We start from the raw sequence: 22,079 nt of genomic DNA, 5'->3' as shown, positions 1-22,079 counted from the left end.
TTATAGGTCGCAGGAGAAAGAAAACGGCAGCACTCACCGATCTTCTAAGCAGGTTCCTTTATTGATTAAAAATCTTCACGGCACGGGGGTGTCTATACAGGAGAATGTGGGAGCAGAACGACGGCCGTTTCGCGCCGGTCTGGTGCTTCAACGGGAACCCGTTACAGACGCGGCGATACTAAATGTGTACTTTATTGTTTTTTTTATTTAGATAAAGAAATGTATTTATAGGAACAATATTTTTTTTTTCTTTATTTAGGATTTTTTTTTTTTTTTTTTTTTTTACACATCTAAAACAAAAATTTTTTAAACTTTTTTGCTTTGTCCCAGGGGGGACATCACTGTATAGTGACTTTGCAAAGCACTGTGTCAGATCAGCGATCTGGCGTGCCCTGTCGCTTCATTACCAGAGCCTGCTCTGGACCCGGAAGTACTCCCTGCAGGACCCGGAAGTAGCCCCGCGACAATTTTGGATCCGGGGCCTGCAGGGAGGAGACGCTCGGTACAAGGTGAGCACATCGACTTGTACCGATCGTCTCAGGGAAGCACGCAGGGAGCCCCCTCCCTGCGCGATGCTTCCCTATGCCCCCAGAACACCGCGATCATGTTTGATATTTATTAATGACCTTGTAGGGGGCATTCAGAGCAGAATTTCAATATTTGCAGATGACACTAAACTCTGCAGGGTAATCAATACAGAGGAGGACAATTTTATATTACAGGATGAGTTATGTAAACTAGAAGCTTGGGCTGATAAATGGCAAATGATCTTTAATGGGGATAAATGTAAGGTCATGCACTTGGGTAGAAGAAATAAGATGTATAACTATGTGCTTAATTCTAAAACTCTGTGCAAAACAGTCAATGAAAAAGACCTGGATGACAAACTCACGTTCAGTGGCCAGTGTCAGGCAGCTGCTACAAAGGCAAATAAAATAATGGGATGCATTAAAAGAGGCATAGATGCTCATGAGGAGAACATAATTTTACCTCTAAACAAGTCACTAGTTCGACCACACTTAGAATACTGTGCACAGTTCTGGTCTCCGATGTATAAGACATAGCTGAACTAGAGCAGGTGCAGAGAAGAGCGACCAAGGTTATTAGAGGACTGGGGGGTCTGCAATACTAAGATAGGTTATTACACCTGTGGCTATTTAGTTTGGAAAATCGAAAGCTAAGGGGTGATCTTATTTTAATGTATAAATATAAGAGGGGACAGTACAATGACCTTTCTGACGATCTTTTTAATCATAGACCTGAGACAGGGACAAGGGGGCATTCTCTACATCTGGAGGAAAGAAGGTTTAGGCCTAATAACAGACGCGGATTCTTTACTGTAAGAGCAGTGAGACTATGGAACTCTCTGCCGTATGATGTTGTAATGAGTGATTCATTGCTTAAATTTAAGAGGGGATTGGATACCTTTCTTGAAAAGTATAATGTTGCAGGGTATATATACTAGATTCCTTGATAGGGCGTTGATCCAGGGAACTAGTCTGATTGCCGTATGTGGATTCGGGAAGGATTTTTTTTCCCCAAAGTGGAGCTTACTATTTGCCACATGGGTTTTTTTTGCCTTCCTCTGGATCAACATGTTAGGGCATGTTAGGTTAGGCTATGGGTTGAACTAGATGGACTTATAGTTTTCCTTCAACCTTAATAACTATCTTACTACGTTACTCTCCTCACTATTAGACTCGGGTGTAGGGGACCTGTGCCTGGACCTCTGTCGCTTCTTCCTCGGTTCCTTAAGGGACCTAAGGGAGTCTTCCACCTGACTCTTAATTAGGGACCTAAGGTCTGACACGAACCCTGGGGTCTCCTCACAAATTGTCCACTCTATACAGGCCACGAAGAGGGCAATTCCCCTGTACAAAGAATACAGATCCTATGCTTAGTTTTTGCGGTACATTTCTTGCCCTAAAGGAAGAAAACAGCCCTAATTAAAAGTGGATTTTCACGAATATCACTCGCCACCTGACAGGAGGAAGGGTACCGGATTCGGAGGAGAAATCATTTCCAAAGATGGATCCTCTCTTGCGCTGGAAGCTATGCTGAGAGTCCGAGCGGCCACTGTTGCTGAGTTTATGATGCGAAGGGGCCCCTTCAGTCCACTTTTTCTGCTGTTGCTGTCGCTGCTGTACATGCTGGGGAAGACTGGCTCACCAAAGCCTGTCACTCTGAGGATGCCATCACACTAGCAGTATTTGGTCAGTATTTTACATCAGTATTTGTAAGCCAAAACCAGGAGTGGGTGATAAATGCTGAAGTGGTGCATATGTTTCTATTATACTTTTCCTCTATTTGTTCCACTCCTGGTTTTGGCTTACAAATACTGATGTAAAATACTGACCAACTACTGCTAGTGTGACAGCAGCCTGAATGCTCCTGGTCACTCATCCGAATGCCGAGCTGTGCATCAGCGTCCCCTCCAGGTCCTTTCCCAGCTTAAATATCTGTCAGGGATTTTTCCCCCCAGGGAAACGCAGCGCGCCTGGTGACTGGATTACCCAGTCATGCAATGCTGTTTCCCTTCACTGCACATGCGCGAGTCCCCGGACAGCTTCCCAGAGATGCATTGCGGCCCTCTGGGAGTCATAAGGACGCGCTGCCCCAAGTGTGCGCATTGAGTCTCTAGTGCCGCGCAATTACGGGCGGAGAGGTTCGCGTGCTCCAGGAGAGGCGGCATTCATCTGCTTTTAACTACATCCCTCCCCCCCCGCACACTCTGCAGGTAAGCTTACCCCAGCAGTGGCGCTTCGGGCAACCGCCCCAGCCGAGGCAGAGACCCCCACTGCCTGGATCGGACTGGCCGGTCCCGGTATCTGATGAATCAAAGGTACTGTACTTGCTGATGTTGCTGCTGTGACTGTAGGTTCCCCATCAGGGACAGAAAACCAGCTGATGCGGGAGACGTACCGCCTTTTTATCTGTAGGTTTCCTGTCCCCGATGGGTGGATCCCCTCTCTCGGTGGTGCCGTCATGGGCGAAGGAGAAATGTGGTTATTTTGCCCTCACTGCCCAATGGTATAAAATTATGTAATACACCCATGGTGTCAATATGATCACTGCACCCCTAGATGAATTCATTGAGAGGTGTAATTCCTAAAATGGGGTCACTTATGGGGGGTTCTGCTGTTTTAGCACCTCATGGGCTCTCCCAGTTGGTCATGGCACCTGCAAACCAGAACAGTAAAATCTGGCGCTCCTTCACTTCTGAGCTCTGCCATGCGCCCAAACACTGGTTTACCCGCACATACAGTCATGGCCAAAAGTATTGACACCCCTGTAATTCTGTCAGATAATACTCATTTTCTTCCTGAAAATTATTGCAAACACAAATTATTTGGTATTATTATCTTCATTTAATTTTGTCTTAAATGAAAAAACACAAAGAGAATGAAGTAAAAAGCGAAACATTGATCATTTCACACAAAACTCCAAAAATGGGCCAGACAAAAGTATTGGCACCCTCAGCCTAATACTTGGCTGCACAACCTTTAGCCAAAATAACGGCGACCAACCGCTTCCAGTAACCATCAATGAGTTTCTTACAATGCTCTGCTGGAATTTTAGACCATTCCTCTCTGGCAAACTGCTCCAGGTCCCTGATATTTGAAGGGTGCCTTCTCCAAACTGCCATTTTTAGATCTCTCCACAGGTGTTCTATGGGATTCAGGTCTGGACTCATTGCTGACCACCTTTGAAGTCTCCAGTGCTTTCTCTCAAACCATTTTCTAGTGCTTTCTGAAGTGTGTTTTGGGTCATTGTCCTGCTGGAAGACCCATGACCTCTGAGGGAGACCCAGCTTTCTCACACTGGGCCCTACATTATGCTGCAAAATTTGTTGGTAGTCTTCAGACTTCATAATGCCATGCACATGGTCAAGCAGTCCAGTGCCAGAGGCAGCAAAGCAACCCCAAAACATCAGGGAACCTCCGCCATGTTTGACTGTAGGGACTGCATTCTTTTCTTTGAATGCCTCTTTTTTTTTCTCCTGTAAACTCTATGTTGATGCCTTTGCCCAAAAAGCTCTACTTTTGTCTCATCTGACCAGAGAACATTCTTCCAAAATGTTTCAGGCTTTTTCAGTAAGTCTTGGCAAACTCCAGCCTGGCTTTTTTATGTCTCAGGGTAAGAAGTGGAGTCTTCCTGGGTCTCCTACCATGCAGTCCCTTTTCATTCAGACACCGACGGATAGTACAGGTTGACACTGTTGTACCCTCGGACTGCAGGGCAGCTTGAACTTGTTTAGATGTTAGTCGAGGTTCTTTATCCAACATCCGCACAATCTTGCATTGAAATCTCTTGTCAATTTTTCTTTTCCGTCCACATCTAGGGAGGTTAGCCACAGTGCCATGGGCTTTAAACTTCTTGATGACACTCTGCACGGTAGACACAGGAACATTCAGGTCTTTGGAGATTGACTCGTAGCCTTGAGATTTCTCAAGTCCTCAGACAGTTCTTTGGTCTTCTTTCTTTTCTCCATGCTCAATGTGGTATACACAAGGACACAGGACAGCGGTTGAGTCAACTTTAATCCATGTCAACTGGCTGCAAGTGTGATTTAGTTATTGCCAACACCTGTTAGGTGCCACAGTTGCTGTTAATTACACAAATTAGAGACGCATCACATGATTTTTGGAACAGTGCCAATACTTTTGTCCACCCCCATGTTTGGTGTGGAATTATATCCAATTTGGCCTTAGGACAATTCTTTTTGTGTTTTTTCATTTAGGACAAATTAAATGAAGATAATAATACCAAATAATTTGTGTTTGCAATCATTTTCAGGAAGAAAATGAGTATTATCTGACAGAATTGCAGGGGTGTCAATACTTTTGGCCATGACTGTATGGGGTATCAGCGTACTCAGGACAAATTGCACAACAACTTTTGGGGTCCAATTTCTCTGTTACCCTTGGGAAAATAAATTGGGGGTGAAAAGATCACTTTTGTGAAAAAAAAAATATTTTTTATTTTTACAGCTCTACGTTACAAACTTCTGTGAAGCACTTGGGGGTTCAAAGTGCTCACCACACATCTAGATAAGTTCCTTGGGGTTTAGTTTCCAAAATGGTGTCACTTGTGGGGGTTTCCACTGTTTAGGCACATCAGGGGCTCTGCAGACACAACATGGCCTCCGATCTCAATTCCAGCAAATTTTGCTCTTCCATGCGCCTAAACAGTGGTTTACCCCCGGGTATCGGCGTACTCAGGACAAATTGTACAACAACTTTTGGGGTCCAATTTCTCCTGTTACCCTTGGTAAAATTAAGAAAAATTTGGTCTGAATTAAATGTGAAAAAAGTTAAATGTTCATTTTTTTTAACATTCCAAAAATTCCTGTAAAGCACCTGAAGTGTTAGTAAACATCTAGAATGTGGTTTTGAGCACCTTGAGGGGTGCAGGTTTTAGAATGGTGTCACTTCTGGGTATTTTCTATCATATAGACCCCTCAAAGTGACTTCAAATGTGAGGTGGTCCCTTAAAAAACAATTGGTATTGTAAAAATGAGAAATCACTGTTTAACTTTTAACCCTTATAACTTCCTAACAAAAAAAAAATTTTGGTTCCAAAATTGTGCTGATGTAGACGTGGGAAATGTTACTTATTAAGTATTTTGTGTGACATACCTCTGATTTAAGGGCATGAAAATTCTAATTTGGAAAATTGCGAAATGTTCAAAATTTTCACCAAATTTCTGTTTTTTACATAAATAATCACAAGTCATATCAAAGAAATGTTACAACTAACATGAAGTACAATATGAAACGAAAAAAGTGTCAATCACCGGGATCTGTTGAAGCGTTCCAGAGTTATCTATCTATATAATCGCTTAAGGGTCACTTCCGTCCGTCTGTTTGTCTGTCACGGATATCCCGTGTCGCTGATTGGTCGCGCCGGCCACGACCAATCAGCGACGGGCACAGTCCAGCCACGAATTGCCCCTCCCTACTCCCCTCCAGTCAGTGCCAGTGTGTCGCCCCATCCCGGACCAACTTTTTACTATTGATGCTGCCTATGCAGCATCAATAGTAAAAAGATATAATTTTAAAAATAAAAAATTAAAATTAAAAATTGTGCTATTCTCACCTTCCACTGATGCGCGTGATGCTGCCGCCAGCTTCTGTTCCCAGTGATGCTTTGCGAAATTACCCACTTACCCACGTTCAATGAGAACGGAAGCTGGCGGCAGCATCGCGCGCATTGGGACAGCTTCGGTAGACGCCGGAAGGTGAGTATATAACTTTTTTATTTAAATTTTTTTTTTTACAGGTATATGGTGCCCACACTGCTATATACTACATGGGCTGTGTTATATACTGCATGGCCTGTGTTATATACTGGCTGTGCTATATACTGGCTGTGCTATATACTATGTGGCTGGCTGTGCTATATACTACGTGGCTGTGCTAAGAACGACGTACATACATACATACATATTCTAGAATACCCGATGCGTTAGAATCGGGCCACCATCTAGTTACGTCATAAAAGGGACATTGGTCAGAATTGTAAAAATTGGCATATTGTTGGAAATATGAGAAATCGCTGGTCAACTTTTAATCCTTCTAAACTTCCTAAAAAAAAAAAAAATTGTTTCAAAAATTGTGCTGATGTAAGTAGACATGTGGGAAATGCCATTAATAAACTATTTTGTGTGACATATCTCTCTGATTTATGGCCATAAAAATTAAAAGTTTGAAAATTATTAACTTTTCAAAATTTTTGCAACTTTCAAATTTTTTCACAAATAAAAGTTAGATCGAGCAAACTTTACCACTATCATGAATTACAATGTGTCACGAGAAAACATTCTCAGAATTAGTGGGATCCGTTGAACCGTTCCGTAGTTCTCTCATAAAATGACAGTTGTCAGAATTGTAAAATTTAGCCTGGTCATGAAGGTAAAAACAGACCTTGGGGTGAAGTGGCTAAGCTGTGTGAATGTAACACACACACACAAGTATGGAATGACCCTAAGGGGGCTAATACAGTAAAATGAAAATATTTAAAAAAAAAAAAAAAAAAGCTGAAATCACCCCCCTTTTTTTCCCCATTGAAAATAAAAATACAACACAGATTTGTTATCACTGCGTTCGTAAAAGTCTGATCAAAATAATATAAAATAAATTAATTTGATTGGTAAACGGCATAATAAGAAAAAAATATTAAAAATGCCAGAATTAGGGCAAGTTCACACTCGGAGTTTTCTCAGCAATTTTTTTTTTTTGCAGCAAAACCCAATCTCTTGGCAGGAGAGAAGCCGAGGTAAAAAAAAGCTTTCACTGCATTTCTCGCAGCATTTTTGGTGCAATTTTTGCAGCACTTTTGGTAACATAGTAACATAGTAACATAGTTAGTAAGGCCGAAAAAAAGACATTTGTCCATCCAGTTCAGCCTATATTCCATCATAATAAATCCCCAGATCTACGTCCTTCTACAGAACCTAATAATTGTATGATACAATATTGTTCTGCTCCAGGAAGACATCCAGGCCTCTCTTGAACCCCTCGACTGAGTTCGCCATCACCACCTCCTCAGGCAAGCAATTCCAGATTCTCACTGCCCTAACAGTAAAGAATCCTCTTCTATGTTGGTGGAAAAACCTTCTCTCCTCCAGACGCAAAGAATGCCCCCTTGTGCCCGTCACCTTCCTTGGTATAAACAGATCCTCAGCGAGATATTTGTATTGTCCCCTTATATACTTATACATGGTTATTAGATCGCCCCTCAGTCGTCTTTTTTCTAGACTAAATAATCCTAATTTCGCTAATCTATCTGGGTATTGTAGTTCTCCCATCCCCTTTATTAATTTTGTTGCCCTCCTTTGTACTCTCTCTAGTTCCATTATATCCTTCCTGAGCACCGGTGCCCAAAACTGGACACAGTACTCCATGTGCGGTCTAACTAGGGATTTGTACAGAGGCAGTATAATGCTCTCATCATGTGTATCCAGACCTCTTTTAATGCACCCCATGATCCTGTTTGCCTTGGCAGCTGCTGCCTGGCACTGGCTGCTCCAGGTAAGTTTATCATTAACTAGGATCCCCAAGTCCTTCTCCCTGTCAGATTTACCCAGTGGTTTCCCGTTCAGTGGTATATATTTGACTCTTGGGCATGCTTAAAAAATTTAGTGTTGAAAAAAAAGCCTGTTCCATAGATACAGGTTTTAGCACAAAAAAAGCAGCAAAACATAATAGCTGCCTTTGTGGTGCATGAAAAAAGTAAGGCCGGCCTCACACTCAGCGTATAAAAATACGGTCCGTAAATTACAGCCGTAATACGCAGAAAAGTCCCCAAAATAGTGGTCCGTAGCTCCTCCGTAGGCAGGGTGTGTCAGCGTATTTTGCGCATGGCATCCTCCGTATGTAATCCGTATGGCATCCGTACTGCGTGTTTTTCTCGCAGGCTTGCAAAACCGACATACGGACATACGATGGATCCATGGGCTCAAAAAAACACACACACATATCTATATATCTATATCAGTAGACACATATGTATATATATTAATATTTCATCCAGCGCGAGATAGCAAAAGCCGGCAATTGAATTACCAGCTTTTAAGCCATCTCCTTCCTAAACCCGACATGATATGAGACATGTACCTGTAGTTACCTTCATTCGCGGTGATGCGCCCTCTGCTGGTTGTCCTCATATGAACTCGAGCCTGGGAGCTTTCCAGGAAAGTTCCCACGCTCGAGGGACATCCAGCAGAGGGCGCATCACCGCGACTGAAGGTAACTACAGGTCATTGACCTACATTACCTTCATTCCCCAGGGTTTTACAGCCAGGAGCACAGCTGCATTATAGCAGAGCTCCTGGCTGTAAATTATTTTAACCCCTTCAGATGGATTTACATCGTGGGACGTTACAGATCAACGAAAGGTATGTATATTGTTGGTTTATTATTTTTTATTTGTTACAGAGTGAGGGTCTTCAGGTGGATTGAGAGAACAATAAAATATTAAAACCACCTGTGTGTTTATTTCATTAAAATAATTTTTAATAATGTGTGTGTTTTTTTTAACCATTTCATACAATTGGATTAATAATGGATAGGTGTCAGAATTGACGCCTATCCATTATTAATCTGGCTTAATGTTACCTTACAATAGCAAGTACATTTCAAAAACCTGACCTGCACATCCAAACATAGACTGAGTGTGAACAGGTGCTTACAATAGCAAGGTGACATTAACCCTTCATTACCCCATATCCCACTGCTACACGGGAATGGGAAGAGAGTGGCCAAGTGCCAGAATAGGCGCATCTTCCAGATGTGCCTTTTCTGTGGTGGCTGGGGGCAGGTGTTTTTAGCCGGGGGGGGGGGCAATAACCATGGACCCTCTCCAGGCTATTAATATCTGCCCTCAGTCACTGGCTTTACTACTCTGGCGGAGAAAATTGCGCGGTAGCCCACGCCAATTTTTTCCGCCATTTAACCCTTTAATTTAATAGCTAGAGAGCCCAAATTTTGCACATACACACTACTAACATTAGTAGTGTGGAATATGCAAAAAAAATGGGGATATTAGATGGTTTACTGTATGTAATCATGTCTCATATGTCGGGTTTAAGAAGGAGATAGCAAGAGCCGGCAATTGAATTACTGGCTTTAAAGCTATCTAGCGCTGTATTAAATATTAATATATATACATATATGTGTCTCAATGACATATATATATATATATATATATATATATATATAATATAATATATATATATATAATATAATATATATATATATATATATATATAAATATAATATAATATAATATATATATAATATAATATAATATATATATATATATAATATAATATATATATATAATATAATATATATATATAATATAATATATATATAATATAATATAAATATATATATATAATATAATATATATATATATATAATATAATATATATAATATAATATATATATATATATATAATATAATATAATATATATAATATAATATATATATATATATATATAATATAATATATATATATAATATAATATATATATATAATATAATATATATATATAATATAATATATATATATAATATAATATATATATATAATATATATATAATATAATATAATATATATATATAATATATATATAATATAATATATATAATATAATATATATATATAATATAATATATATATATAATATAATATATATATATAATATAATATATATATATATATATATATATATATATATATACCCCTATTCTATGTGTACACATTTATTCTACCTATTCTATTGTAAGCTGTCAGTGTGATTTTACTGTACACCGCACTGAATTGCCGGCTTTTCTATAGAACACCGCTGCGTATTTCTCACAAGTGACACTGCTGGTCCGTGTGTAATCCGTATTTTTCTGGCCCCCATAGACTTTCATTGGCAGATTTTTTGCGCAATACGGTGACAAACGCAGGATGCTGCGATTTTCTACGGCCGTAGAAGACCGTATAATACGGATCAGTAAAATACAGCTGATAGGAACAGGGGCATAGAGAAGCCTTGTACCGCATGCAATCCGTATTTTCAGCACCTCTCTTACGTCCGTAAAACTCGCTAGTGTGAGGCCGGCCTAACATGCTCTATGTTGAAAAACCGTGCAAAGCACAAAATCCTGATGGGAAAAAAAAAAGAAAAAAAAACAGTGTGTGCATGAAATTTCTGAAATCTCCTAGGCTTTGCTGGTACTGCAAAACGCAGGGGAAAATTAGCATAAAAAAAGCCTAGTGTGAACTTAGCCTTACAGGTTTTTTTGGCAGCAGCAACTTTGCAATAAGACGCAATTAAAACATTGTATCTACCCCAAAATTATATCAATAAAAATATCAACTGATATAGAAAAAAGTAAGTCATCACCCAGCCCTATATCCAGAAAATGTAGGCCACATTCACACGTTGCGTCCTGTCCTGCGGGTTCTCCCGCAGCGGATTTGATAAATCTGTAGGGCAAACCCGCTGCGGTTATCCCTGCAGAATTATCGTGGTTTGCCCTGCGGGTTCCGCTGCGGGATTTACCCCTACTATTGATGCTGCATATGCAGCAATATGCAGCATCAATAGTAATGTTAAAAATAATAAAATAATTATATACTCACCCTCTGACGTCCCGATCTCCTCGGCGCTGCAGGCGGCGGTCCGGTTCCAAAGATGCTGTGCGACCAGGACCTTCGTGACATCACGGTCATGTGACCGCGACGTCACCGCAGGTCCTGGTCACATAGCAAACCTGAGACCGAACAGCCGCGTGCAGCGCTGAGACTTCAGAGGTGAGTATATCATGATTTTTTATTTTAATTCTTTTTTTTTTACTCAAATATGGTTCCCGGGGCCTGGAGGAGAGTCTCCTCTCCTCCCCCCCGGGTACCACCCGCACATTATCCGCTTACTTACCGCATGGTGGGCACAGCCCCATGCGGGAAGTAAGCGGATCAATGCATTTCTATGGGTGCAGAATCGCTGCGATTCTGCACAAATTAGTGACATGGTCCTTTTTTTCCGCAGCAATTCAGTGCGGTTTTTTTCGGGATATTCCGCAATGTGGGCACAGCGGTTTTTGTTTTCCATAGGGTAACATTGTACTGTACCCTGCATGGAAAACAGCTGCGGACCCGCAGCGGCAAAATCGCGGCGGTTCCGCAGTAAAAACCGCATAGTGTGAACATACCCTTAAAGTGTCATAGGTCTTGGAAAATGACGACAATTTTTTTATATATTTAATTTTTTTTTGTTTTGTTACAAATTCCAAATTTTTTTTCCTTCACTAAAAAAAAACAAAAAACAAAGAAAAACAACCATAAATGTTTGATATCTGCATAACTGTACTGACCTGGAAAATCATGTTGTGAGGTCAGTATTACTGCACAATGAATATTTGCGGAATTGCACCTTTTTTTTTTGCAATTTCAAGACAACAAATGATAAAATGAATGGTGTCATTCAAACCCAACAGTACCAACTGTCCTGCTAAAAACAAGCCATACACAGAAAAATAAAGTTGGGCTCTAAAGAAAAAGATGAAAAACGAAAATGATTAGGAGACTGGCCACCTCTGAACCTATAAACCACAAAGAAACCAACGATCAAAAAGGCCAAAACATATATTAAAAATTAGAAAAAACTTTATTCAATATAAATATAAATGACAGGTGTACCAGTGGGTACTCCCACAGAACATATGTGCAATTCAAACAGGAAAATGGGACATGGGAGGACAGCCAAGGAATAATACACTTAAATATATATTTTGTCCTACATACGGACCAATAGAGCCTGACGAAGGCTGTGCAGAAACGCGCGTCCGGGTGACGTGGGTGGTACAGACAGGCTTCCCCTCCACTCCTTTGGTGGTCCGTGGTTATACTTTGGGTAAGACATGTGAATACATCTTCTATGATTGCTGCTGCATTTTCCAACATAGGCTTTTTACCTTCAGTACTATTGTTGCTTGTTCCATGTGACCCGAAGGCCATATATATTGATGGTATCGATACTACTATGTTGGACTGCCACACCATTATATATAGGGGCATTAATAATAATACTCTACTGGTCCGTATGTAGGACAAAATATATATTTAAGTGTATTATTCCTTGGCTGTCCTCCCATGTCCCATTTTCCTGTTTGAATTGCACATATGTTCTGTGGGAGTACCCACTGGTACACCTGTCATTTATATTTATATTGAATAAAGTTTTTTCTAATTTTTAACCCCTCTGTGACCTTAGACGTACTATCCCGTCGAGGTGCCCTGGGCTTATCTGACCCTGGACGGGATAGTACGTCATAGCCGATCGGCCGCGCTCACGGGGGGAGCGCGGCCGATCGCGGCCGGGTGTCAGCTGCTTATCGCAGCTGACATCCGGCACTATGTGCCAGGAGCGGTCACGGACCGCCCCCGGCACATTAACCCCTGGCACACCGCGATCAAAGATGATCGCGATGTGCCGGCGGTGCAGGGAAGCACCGCGCAGGGAGGGGGCTCCCTGCGGGCTTCCCTGAGCCCCCCGCAGCAACGCGATGTGATCGCGTTGCTGCGAGGGTCTCCTCACCTCCCTCCCTGCTCGAGCCCCGGATCCAAGATGGCCGCGGATCCGGGTCCTGCAGGGAGGGAGGTGGCTTCACAGAGCCTGCTTAGAGCAGGCACTGTGAAGGCTGCAGCGCTGCATGTCAGATCAGTGATCTGACAGAGTGCTGTGCAAACTGTCAGATCACTGATCTGTGATGTCCCCCCCTGGGACAAAGTAAAAAAGTAAAAAAAAAAATTTTCCAAATGTGTAAAAAAAATTAAAAAAAATATTCCAAAATAATGAAAAAAAAAAAATATTATTCCCATAAATACATTTCTTCATCTAAATAAAAAAAAAAAAACAATAAAAGTACACACATTTAGTATCGTCGCGTCCGTAACGACCCGACCTATAAAACTGTCCCACTAGTTAACCCCTTCAGTAAACACCGTAAGGAAAAAAAAAAAAAAAAAAAAACGAGGCAAAAAACAACGCTTTATTATCATACCGCCGAACAAAAAGTGGAATAACACGCGATCAAAAGGACAGATATAAATAACCATGGTACCGCTGAAAGCGTCATATTGTCCCGCAAAAAAAGAGCCGCCATACAGCATCATCAGCAAAAAAATAAAAAAGTTATAGTCCTGAGAATAAAGCGATGCAAAAATAATTATTTTTTCTGTAAAATAGTTTTTATCGTATAAAAGCACCAAACCATAAAAAAATGATATAAATGAGGTATCGCTGTAATCGTACTGACCCGAAGAATAAAACTGATTTATCAATTTTACCAAACGCGGAACGGTATAAACGCCTCCCCCAATAGAAATTCATGAATAGCTGGCTTTTGGTCATTCTTCCTCACAAAAATCGGAATAAAAAGCGATAAAAAAATGTCACGTGCCCAAAAATGTTTTCAATAAAAACGTCAACTCGTCCCGCAAAAAACAAGACCTCACATGACTCTGTGGACCAAAATATGGAAAAATTATAGCTCTCAAAATGTGGTATTGCAAAAAATATTTTTTGCAATAAAAAGGGTCTTTCAGTGTGTGACGGCTGCCAATCATAAAAATCCGCTAAAAAACTCGCTATAAAAGTAAATCAAACCCCCCTTCATCACCCCCTTAGTTAGGGAAAAATAAAAAAAATGTATTTATTTCCATTTTCCCATTAGGGCTAGGGTTAGGGCTAGGGTTAGGGCTAGGGCTAGGGTTAGGGCTAGGGCTAGGGTTAGGGCTAGGGTTAGGGTTAGGGCTAGGGTTAGGGCTAGGGTTAGGGCTAGGGTTAGGGCTAGGGTTAGGGCTAGGGTTAGGGCTAGGGTTAGGGTTAGGGCTAGGGCTAGGGTTAGGGTTAGGGCTAGGGCTAGGGTTAGGGCTAGGGTTAGGGTTAGGGTTGGGGCTACAGTTAGGGTTGGGGCTAAAGTTAGGGTTAGGGTTTAGATTACATTTACAGTTGGGAATAGGGTTGGGATTAGGGTTAGGGGTGTGTCAGGGTTAGAGGTGTGGTTAGGGTTACCGTTGGAAATAGGGTTAGGGGTGTGTTTAGATTAGGGTTTCAGTTATAATTGGGGGGTTTCCACTGTTTCGGCACATCAGGGGCTCTCCAAACACGACATGGCGTCCGATCTCAATTCCAGCCAATTCTGCGTTGAAAAAGTAAAACAGTGCTCCTTCCCTTCCGAGCTCTCCTGTGTGCCCAAACAGGGGTTTACCCCAACATATGGGGTATCCGCGTACTCAGGACAAATTGGACAACAACTTTTGTGGACCAATTTCTCCTGTTACCCTTGGGAAAATACAAAACTGGGGGCTAAAAAATAATTTTTGTGGGAAAACAAAAAGATTTTTTATTTTCACGGCTCTGCGTTATAAACTGTAGTGAAACACTTGGGGGTTCAAAGTTCTCACAACACATCTAGATAAGTTCATTGAGGGGTCTAGTTTCCAATATGGGGTCACTTGTGGGGGGTTTCTACTGTTTAGGTACATTAGGGGCTCTGCAAACGCAATGTGACGCCTGCAGACCAATCCATCTAAGTCTGCATTCCAAATGATGCTCCTTCCCTTCCGAGCCCTCCCATGCGCCCAAACGGTGGTTCCCCCCCACATATCGGGTATCAGCGTACTCAGGACAAATTGGACAACAACATTTAGGGTCCAATTTCTCCTGCTAACCTTGGAAAAATACAAAACTGGGGGCTAAAATATAATTTTTGTGGAAAAAAAATATTTTTTATTTGCATGGCTCTGCGTTATAAACTGTAGTGAAATACTTGGGGGTTCAAAGCTCTCACAACACATCAAGATGAGTTCCTTAGGGGGTCTACTTTCCAAAATGGTGTCACTTGTGGGGGGTTTCTACTGTTTAGGTACATTAGGGGCTCTGCAAACGCAATGTGACGCCTGCAGACCATTCCATCTAAGTCTGCATTCCAAATGGCGCTCCTTCCCTTCCGAACCCTCCCATGCGCCCAAACGGTGGTTCCCCCCCACATATGGGGTATCAGCGTACTCAGGACAAATTGGACAACAACTTTTGGGGTCCAATTTCTCCTGTTACCCTAGGGAAAATACAAAACTGGGGGCTAAAAAATAATTTTTGTGGGAAAAAAATTGTTTTATTTTTATGGCTCTGCATTATAAACTTCTGTGAAGCCCTTGGTGGGTTAAAGTGCTCACCACACATCCAGATAAGTTCCTTAGGGGGTCTACTTTCCAAAATGGTGTCACTTGTGGGGGGTTTCAATGTTTAGGCACATCAGTGGCTCTCCAAACGCAACATGGCGTCCCATCTCAATTCCTGTCAATTTTGCATTGAAAAGTCAAACGGCGCTCCTTCCCTTCCGAGCTCTCCCATGCGCCCAAACAGTGGTTTACTGCCACATATGGGGTATCAGCGTACTCGGGACAAATTGGACAACAACTTTTGAGGTCCAATTTCTTCTCTTACCCTTGGAAAAATAAAAAATTGGGGGCAAAAATATAATTTTTGTGAAAAAATATGATTTTTTATTTTTACGGTTCTGCATTATAAACTTCTGTGAAGCACTTGGTGGGTCAAAGTGCTCACCACACCTCTAGATAAGTTCTTTAGGGGGTCTACTTTCCAAAATGGTGTCACTTGTGGGGGGTTTCAATGTTTAGGCACATCAGTGGCTCTCCAAACGCAACATGGCGTCCCATCTCAATTTCTGTCAATTTTGCATTGAAAAGTCAAACTGCGCTCCTTCCCTTCCGAGCTCTCCCATGCGCCCAAACAGTGGTTTACTGCCACATATGGGGTATCAGCGTACTCAGGACAAATTGGACAACAACTTTTGAGGTCCAATTTCTTCTCTTACCCTTGGAAAAATAAAAAATTGGGGGCAAAAATATAATTTTTGTGAAAAAATATGATTTTTTATTTTTACGGTTCTGCATTATAAACTTCTGTGAAGCACTTGGTGGGTCAAAGTGCTCACCACACATTCAGATAAGTTCCTTAGGGGGTCTACTTTCCAAAATGGTGTCACTTGTGGGGGGTTTCAATGTTTAGGCACATCAGTGGCTCTCCAAACGCAACATGGCGTCCCATCTCAATTCCTGTCAATTTTGCATTGAAAAGTCAAATAGCGCTCCTTCCCTTCCGAGCTCTCCCATGCGCCCAAACAGTGGTTTACTGCCACATATGGGGTATCAGCGTACTCAGGACAAATTGGACAACAACTTTTTGAGTCCAATTTCTCCTGTTACCCTTGGTAAAATAAAACAAATTGGAGCTGAAGTAAATTTTTTGTGTAAAAAAGTTAAATGTTCATTTTTATTTAAACATTCCAAAAATTCCTATTAAACACCTGAAGGGTTAATAAACTTCTTGAATGTGGTTTTGAGCACCTTGAGGGGTGCAGTTTTTAGAATGGTGTCACACTTGGGCATTTTCTATCATATAGACCCCTCAAAATGACTTCAAATGAGACGTGGTCCCTAAAAAAAAATGGTGTTGTAAAAATGAGAAATTGCTGGTCAACTTTTAACCCTTATAACTCCCTAACAAAAAAAAAAATTGGTTCCAAAATTATGCTGATGTAAAGGAGACATGTGGGAAATGTTACTTATTAAGTATTTTGTGTGACATATCTCTGTGATTTAATTGCATAAAAATTCAAAGTTTGAAAATTGCGAAATTTTCAACATTTTCGCCAAATTTCCGTTTTTTTCACAAATAAACGCAGGTACTATCAAAGAAATTTTACCACTATCATGAAGTACAATATGTCACGAGAAAACAATGTCAGAATCACCAGGATCCGTTGAAGCGTTTCGGAGTTATAACCTCATAAAGGGACAGTGGTCAGAATTGTAAAAATTGGCCTGGTCATTAACGTGCAAACCACCCTTGGGGGTAAAGGGGTTAATATATGTTTTGGCCTTTTTGATCATTGGTTTCTTTGTGGTTTATTGGTATTGTTAGCGATTTGGCCTATCATCATAGTCCGTCACATTTAAAACTAATATGTGTACGTTTACTAAGATTAGTATCCTTGGGATCTATACTAGTTAAGATGTTACAAATGTGTTCGCTGAGATACTTGCTTACCTCTGATAACCTGCAGAGGTGGCCAGTAACCCCAAAAAACAACAAAATCTGCCTGTATAGTATGTATGATATATGTGTGTTTATATAACAATCACAAAGGGGGAATTCATCATTAGGATATTAAGACAGTTTTGCTGTTATTTCAGACAAATTTACCAAAGTGTCACACAATGTTTGATAAACCTTTTGCATCCTTAGATTTCACATTTCTATCTAGAAGCAATTCAGCATTTTGCACGCATCCCTGTACTGGAGCAACTTAATCTTTTAACGCCTTCCCGCAGCGGCCCTTTTTCGTTTTTGTGTTTTCGCTCCCCTCCTTCCCAGAGCCATATCTTTTTTATTTTTCTATCAATATGGTCATGTGAAGGCTTATATTTTGCGGGACGAGTTGTACTTTTGAATAACACGATTGGTTTTACCATGTCTTGTACTAGAAAACAGGAAAAAAATTTCAAGTGCCGTGAAATTGCAAAAAAAGTGCAATCCCACACTTGTTTTTCTTTGGCTTTTTTGCTAGGTTCACTAAATGCTAAAACTGACCTGATATTATGATTCTCCAGGTCAGTACGAGTTCATAGACACCTAACATGTCTAGGTTGTCTTTTATCTAAGTGGAGAAAAAAAATTCAGAACTTGATTTTTAAAAAATGGCGCCATTTTCTGATACCCGTAGCGTCTCCATTTTTCGTGATCTGGGGTTGGGTGAGGGCTTATTTCTTGCGTGCTGAGCTGGCGTTTTTAATGATACCACTTTTGTGCAGATACATTCTTTTGATCGCCTGTTATTGCATTTTAATGCAATGTCGCGGTGACCCAAAAAAGTAATGCTGGCGTTTCAAATTTTTTTCTCACTACGACGTTTAGCGATCGGGTTAATCCTTTGATAGATCAGGTGATTCTGAATGCGGCGATACCAAATATGCGTTGGTTTGATTTTTTTTTATTGTTTTATTTAGGATGGGACGAAAGGGGGGTGATTTAAACTTTTAGATTTTTCTAAAAAAATTTCATATTTTTAAAAACATTTTTTTTAACTTGTGCCATGCTTCAATAGCCTCCATGGGAGGCTAGAAGCTGGCACAACTGGATCGGCGCTGCTATGTAGCTGAAATGCAGGCTTGCTATGAGCGCCGACCACAGGGTGGCGCTCACAGCAGGCTGGCATCAGTAACCATAGAGGTCTCAAGGACCTCTATGGCAGGGGTCCCCAACTCCAGTCCTCAAGGCCCACCAACAGGTCATGTTTTCAGGATTTCCTTTGCATTGCACAGGTGATGCAATTATTACCTGGGCAAGACTAAGGAAATCCTGAAAACATGACATGTTGGTGGGCCTTGAGGACTGGAGTTGGGGACCCCTGCTCTATGGTTACTATCTTGATGCATGAGGTCAATTCCGGCGGCGCAGCTGGAAGCGCCGGTTAAATGCCGCTGTCAGCGTTTGACAGCAGCATTTAACAGGTTAATAGCGGCGGGTGAATCGCGATTTCACCCGCCGCTATTGCGCGCACATGTCAGCTGTACAAAACAGCTGACATGTCGCGACTTTGATGTGGGATCACCGCCGGAGCCCACATCAAAGGGGGAGACACGACATGCGCCGTACTAGTACGGCGCATGTCGGGAAGGGGTTAAAGGAAATTTTCAGTTTTGAGTTCATAACTCGGTGCAATTTTCAAATGTATTTTTTGATTTTTACAATATCAGGATAACCTCAGACGTGAATTCTATACACAGTACATATGTGATTATGCTGCAGAGCAGGTGCCACAGCTGGCGCAGCCTGCGGAAGGGCTTTTTTTCAGTATGTATATATAATATTTATTATGTAAACTATGGGGCGGGTCAGTGACCTGTCAGCAGGCTGCATTATGAATATATAATCAGAGCACCATGTGAAGACCCCCACAGGCCGCCCCGGAGCACGAGCATATCATTACCTGAAAATAAAGATTAACAACCACAAGACGGATTTCGTCACCCGAGGCATCAGTGTATTCAGTATAACGGCGCCGGCCTGACACTGGGGGTAACAAGTGGTTTCCACCCTACATCTACTGAGACAGCTCAGTGATTAGAGCGGCGCCGTCACAGGTGGAGTGCCCATCTGGGGGCAGCCCCCCGGGCACACGGGACCCCCACACTAGTAATGTCCATGCCTGACAAGCGGCTCCGTTATTCTATGCGCTGTCGCTACAAACCCCAGTGAGAGATCCGGGAGGGCAGCCAGGCAGAGCCCCGCACCACTACGTGCCCGCCTATGTGAGCACCGGACAGGGCCGGGTGTGACACGCAGGGCGCCATCCCACACCGAGCAGGGAGAGCCCCCCGTTACAGTAAGCAGTGCGGGCAGGAACACCTTACCTGAGCAGACTACTTAGGGGGTGACTGACAGACCCTCCTCCACTTGCTCCAGTCCCGCCCCCGGAAGCTCCACCAGGACCGGCACCACTGAGTCTCTTCCCACCTAACAACCTCTCTACCGCCGCCCGGTTACCGGTACGAGCGGCTTCTAGCAGCTCCTGCTCTTTCCCCATCCCGCCGTCACCCCGGCAACCACGCCCCCGCCGCCACTTCCGAGGCGAACGTCAGGACGTCACACGTACATTCCATAGTCTTGTGTACAGACAACGTCATGCCGTGACACGCATGCCTGCTGCTCCAGTGTTCGCAGACTGTCACACAGGCTGGGTGCAATAAAGTTTGTTGAAACTTCCGCCAATACGAGTGCAGGTTTCCCTCTCCCTGGCCTTAGCCACTCGGCTATGCGGAGTAACACACGGCCGGGTGTTGCTATGGTCACAGCGGGCAGTAGCCCTGAATAGTGTGTGGCCTACCCCCCAACAAACGTGACCACAGTGATCACTACAGATGATGTAATAGAGTGTACCTGCAGTCCTATGTAATATCAGGACTACAGCGATAACTCGGAATCCAGATAATGTAGATATCAACTGCAGTCCTATGTAACACCACAGATAACAGTGAGAACTGAGTACAGCTAATGTAGATGTCACCAGGGCCGGCTCCTGGGCTTTGTGGCCCCTGGTGAAAGAGTCTGAGTGGCCCCTTTACACACCACGATTCTTATTACAGATACAACAGATACTATAGGTAGAGTACGAGGCTGAAGTTGGTTTCTTATTCGTCAGTTTCTTATTCGGCATTTTTTTCTTTTCTGTTTTTATAGGTTTAACAACAAAAAATAATCATCACAATAATAAAAGACAATGCAGCGAGGAGCCCTAATGTGAATACACTTAAAAACGGCAACAAAAACAATAAAACTGGCACAAAAATGGGCATCAAAGTGGGCACCAAAGAGTGCTGAAGAAAGGGTTAAATGCCTTTGGGCCACTGATCTAACACTGCAGACATATAGCACAGGGCGCCCTGCATCCAAACCAGTTATTTCCAGCCTGGCCCAAATGGGTTCTGGGCATCAGAACTGGCATCAAAGTGGGCAGACAGTCAATTTTTGCCATTTGAATAAGTAACTGATGTTTTTAAGGGGTTAAATGCCTTTGGGCCACTGATCTGATGCACAAAATACACAGATAGTGATGCCCTGCATCAAACCCACGTCCCTGCAGCCTGGCCCAAATGGGTTCTGGGCACCAGAACTGGCATTAAAGAGGGCAAACAGCCCATTTTTCACAGATTTGAATAAGTAACTGATGTTTTTAAGGGGTTAAATGCCTTTGGGCCACTGATCTGACACTTAAAATATACAGATAGTGATGTCCTGCATCAACCCCACGTCCCTCCAGCCTGGCCCAAATGGGTTCTGGGCATCAGAACTGGCATCAAAGTGGGCACACAGCCCATTTTCTCAGATTTGAACAAGTAACTGATGTTTTTTAGGGGTTAAATGCCTTTGGGCCACTGATCTGACACTTAAAATACACAGAGAGCGATGCCCTGCAAGCAACCCAGGTCCCTCCAGCCTGGCCCAAATGGGTTCTGGGCACCAGAACTGGCATCAAAGTGGGCAAACAGCCAATTTTCTCAGATTTGAATAAGTAACTGATGTTTTTAAGGGGTTAAATGCCTTTGGGCCACTGATACGGCACTTAAAATACACAGAAAGTGATGCCCTCCATCAAACCCAGGTCCCTTGATCCTGGCCCAAATGGGTTCTGGGCACCAGAACTGGCATTAAAGAGGGCAAACAGCCCATTTTTCACAGATTTGAATAAGTAACTGATGTTTTTAAGGGGTTAAATGCCTTTGGGCCACTGATCTGACACTTAAAATATACAGATAGTGATGCCCTGCATCAAACCCACGTCCCTCCAGCCTGGCCCAAATGGGTTCTGGGCATCAGAACTGGCATCAAAGTGGGCACACAGCCCATTTTCTCAGATTTGAACAAGTAACTGATGTTTTTTAGGGGTTAAATGCCTTTGGGCCACTGATCTGACACTTAAAATACACAGAG

The 22,079-nt window shown here is 42.2% G+C and overlaps 1 protein-coding gene across 7 annotated transcripts in view; it reads right to left on the bottom strand.

Moving 5' to 3' along the window:
- ANKS1A (ankyrin repeat and sterile alpha motif domain containing 1A) overlaps window positions 1-20,236 on the bottom strand; it is a 322,349-nt gene extending 302,113 nt beyond the window's left edge. For 5 of the 7 annotated variants that reach the window (XM_069756606.1, XM_069756610.1, XM_069756612.1 and 2 more), the window contains exon 1: window positions 20,003-20,211. In XM_069756606.1, the coding sequence (XP_069612707.1) occupies window positions 20,003-20,175 (173 nt within the window). In that variant the 5' untranslated portion in view covers window positions 20,176-20,211. Of the gene's footprint in view, window positions 1-20,002 lie in introns of all 7 variants that reach the window. The other 2 variants (XM_069756609.1, XM_069756607.1) reach the window with 2 other exon arrangements.
- Window positions 20,237-22,079: the final 1,843 nt, after the last annotated feature.

This window comes from Ranitomeya imitator, chromosome 3 (genome assembly GCF_032444005.1).
Source record: "Ranitomeya imitator isolate aRanImi1 chromosome 3, aRanImi1.pri, whole genome shotgun sequence".
Lineage (NCBI taxonomy): Eukaryota > Metazoa > Chordata > Amphibia > Anura > Dendrobatidae > Ranitomeya > Ranitomeya imitator.
The sequence above is the reverse complement of the archived record's forward strand: the minus strand, read 5'-3'. Positions and strand labels throughout refer to the sequence as shown.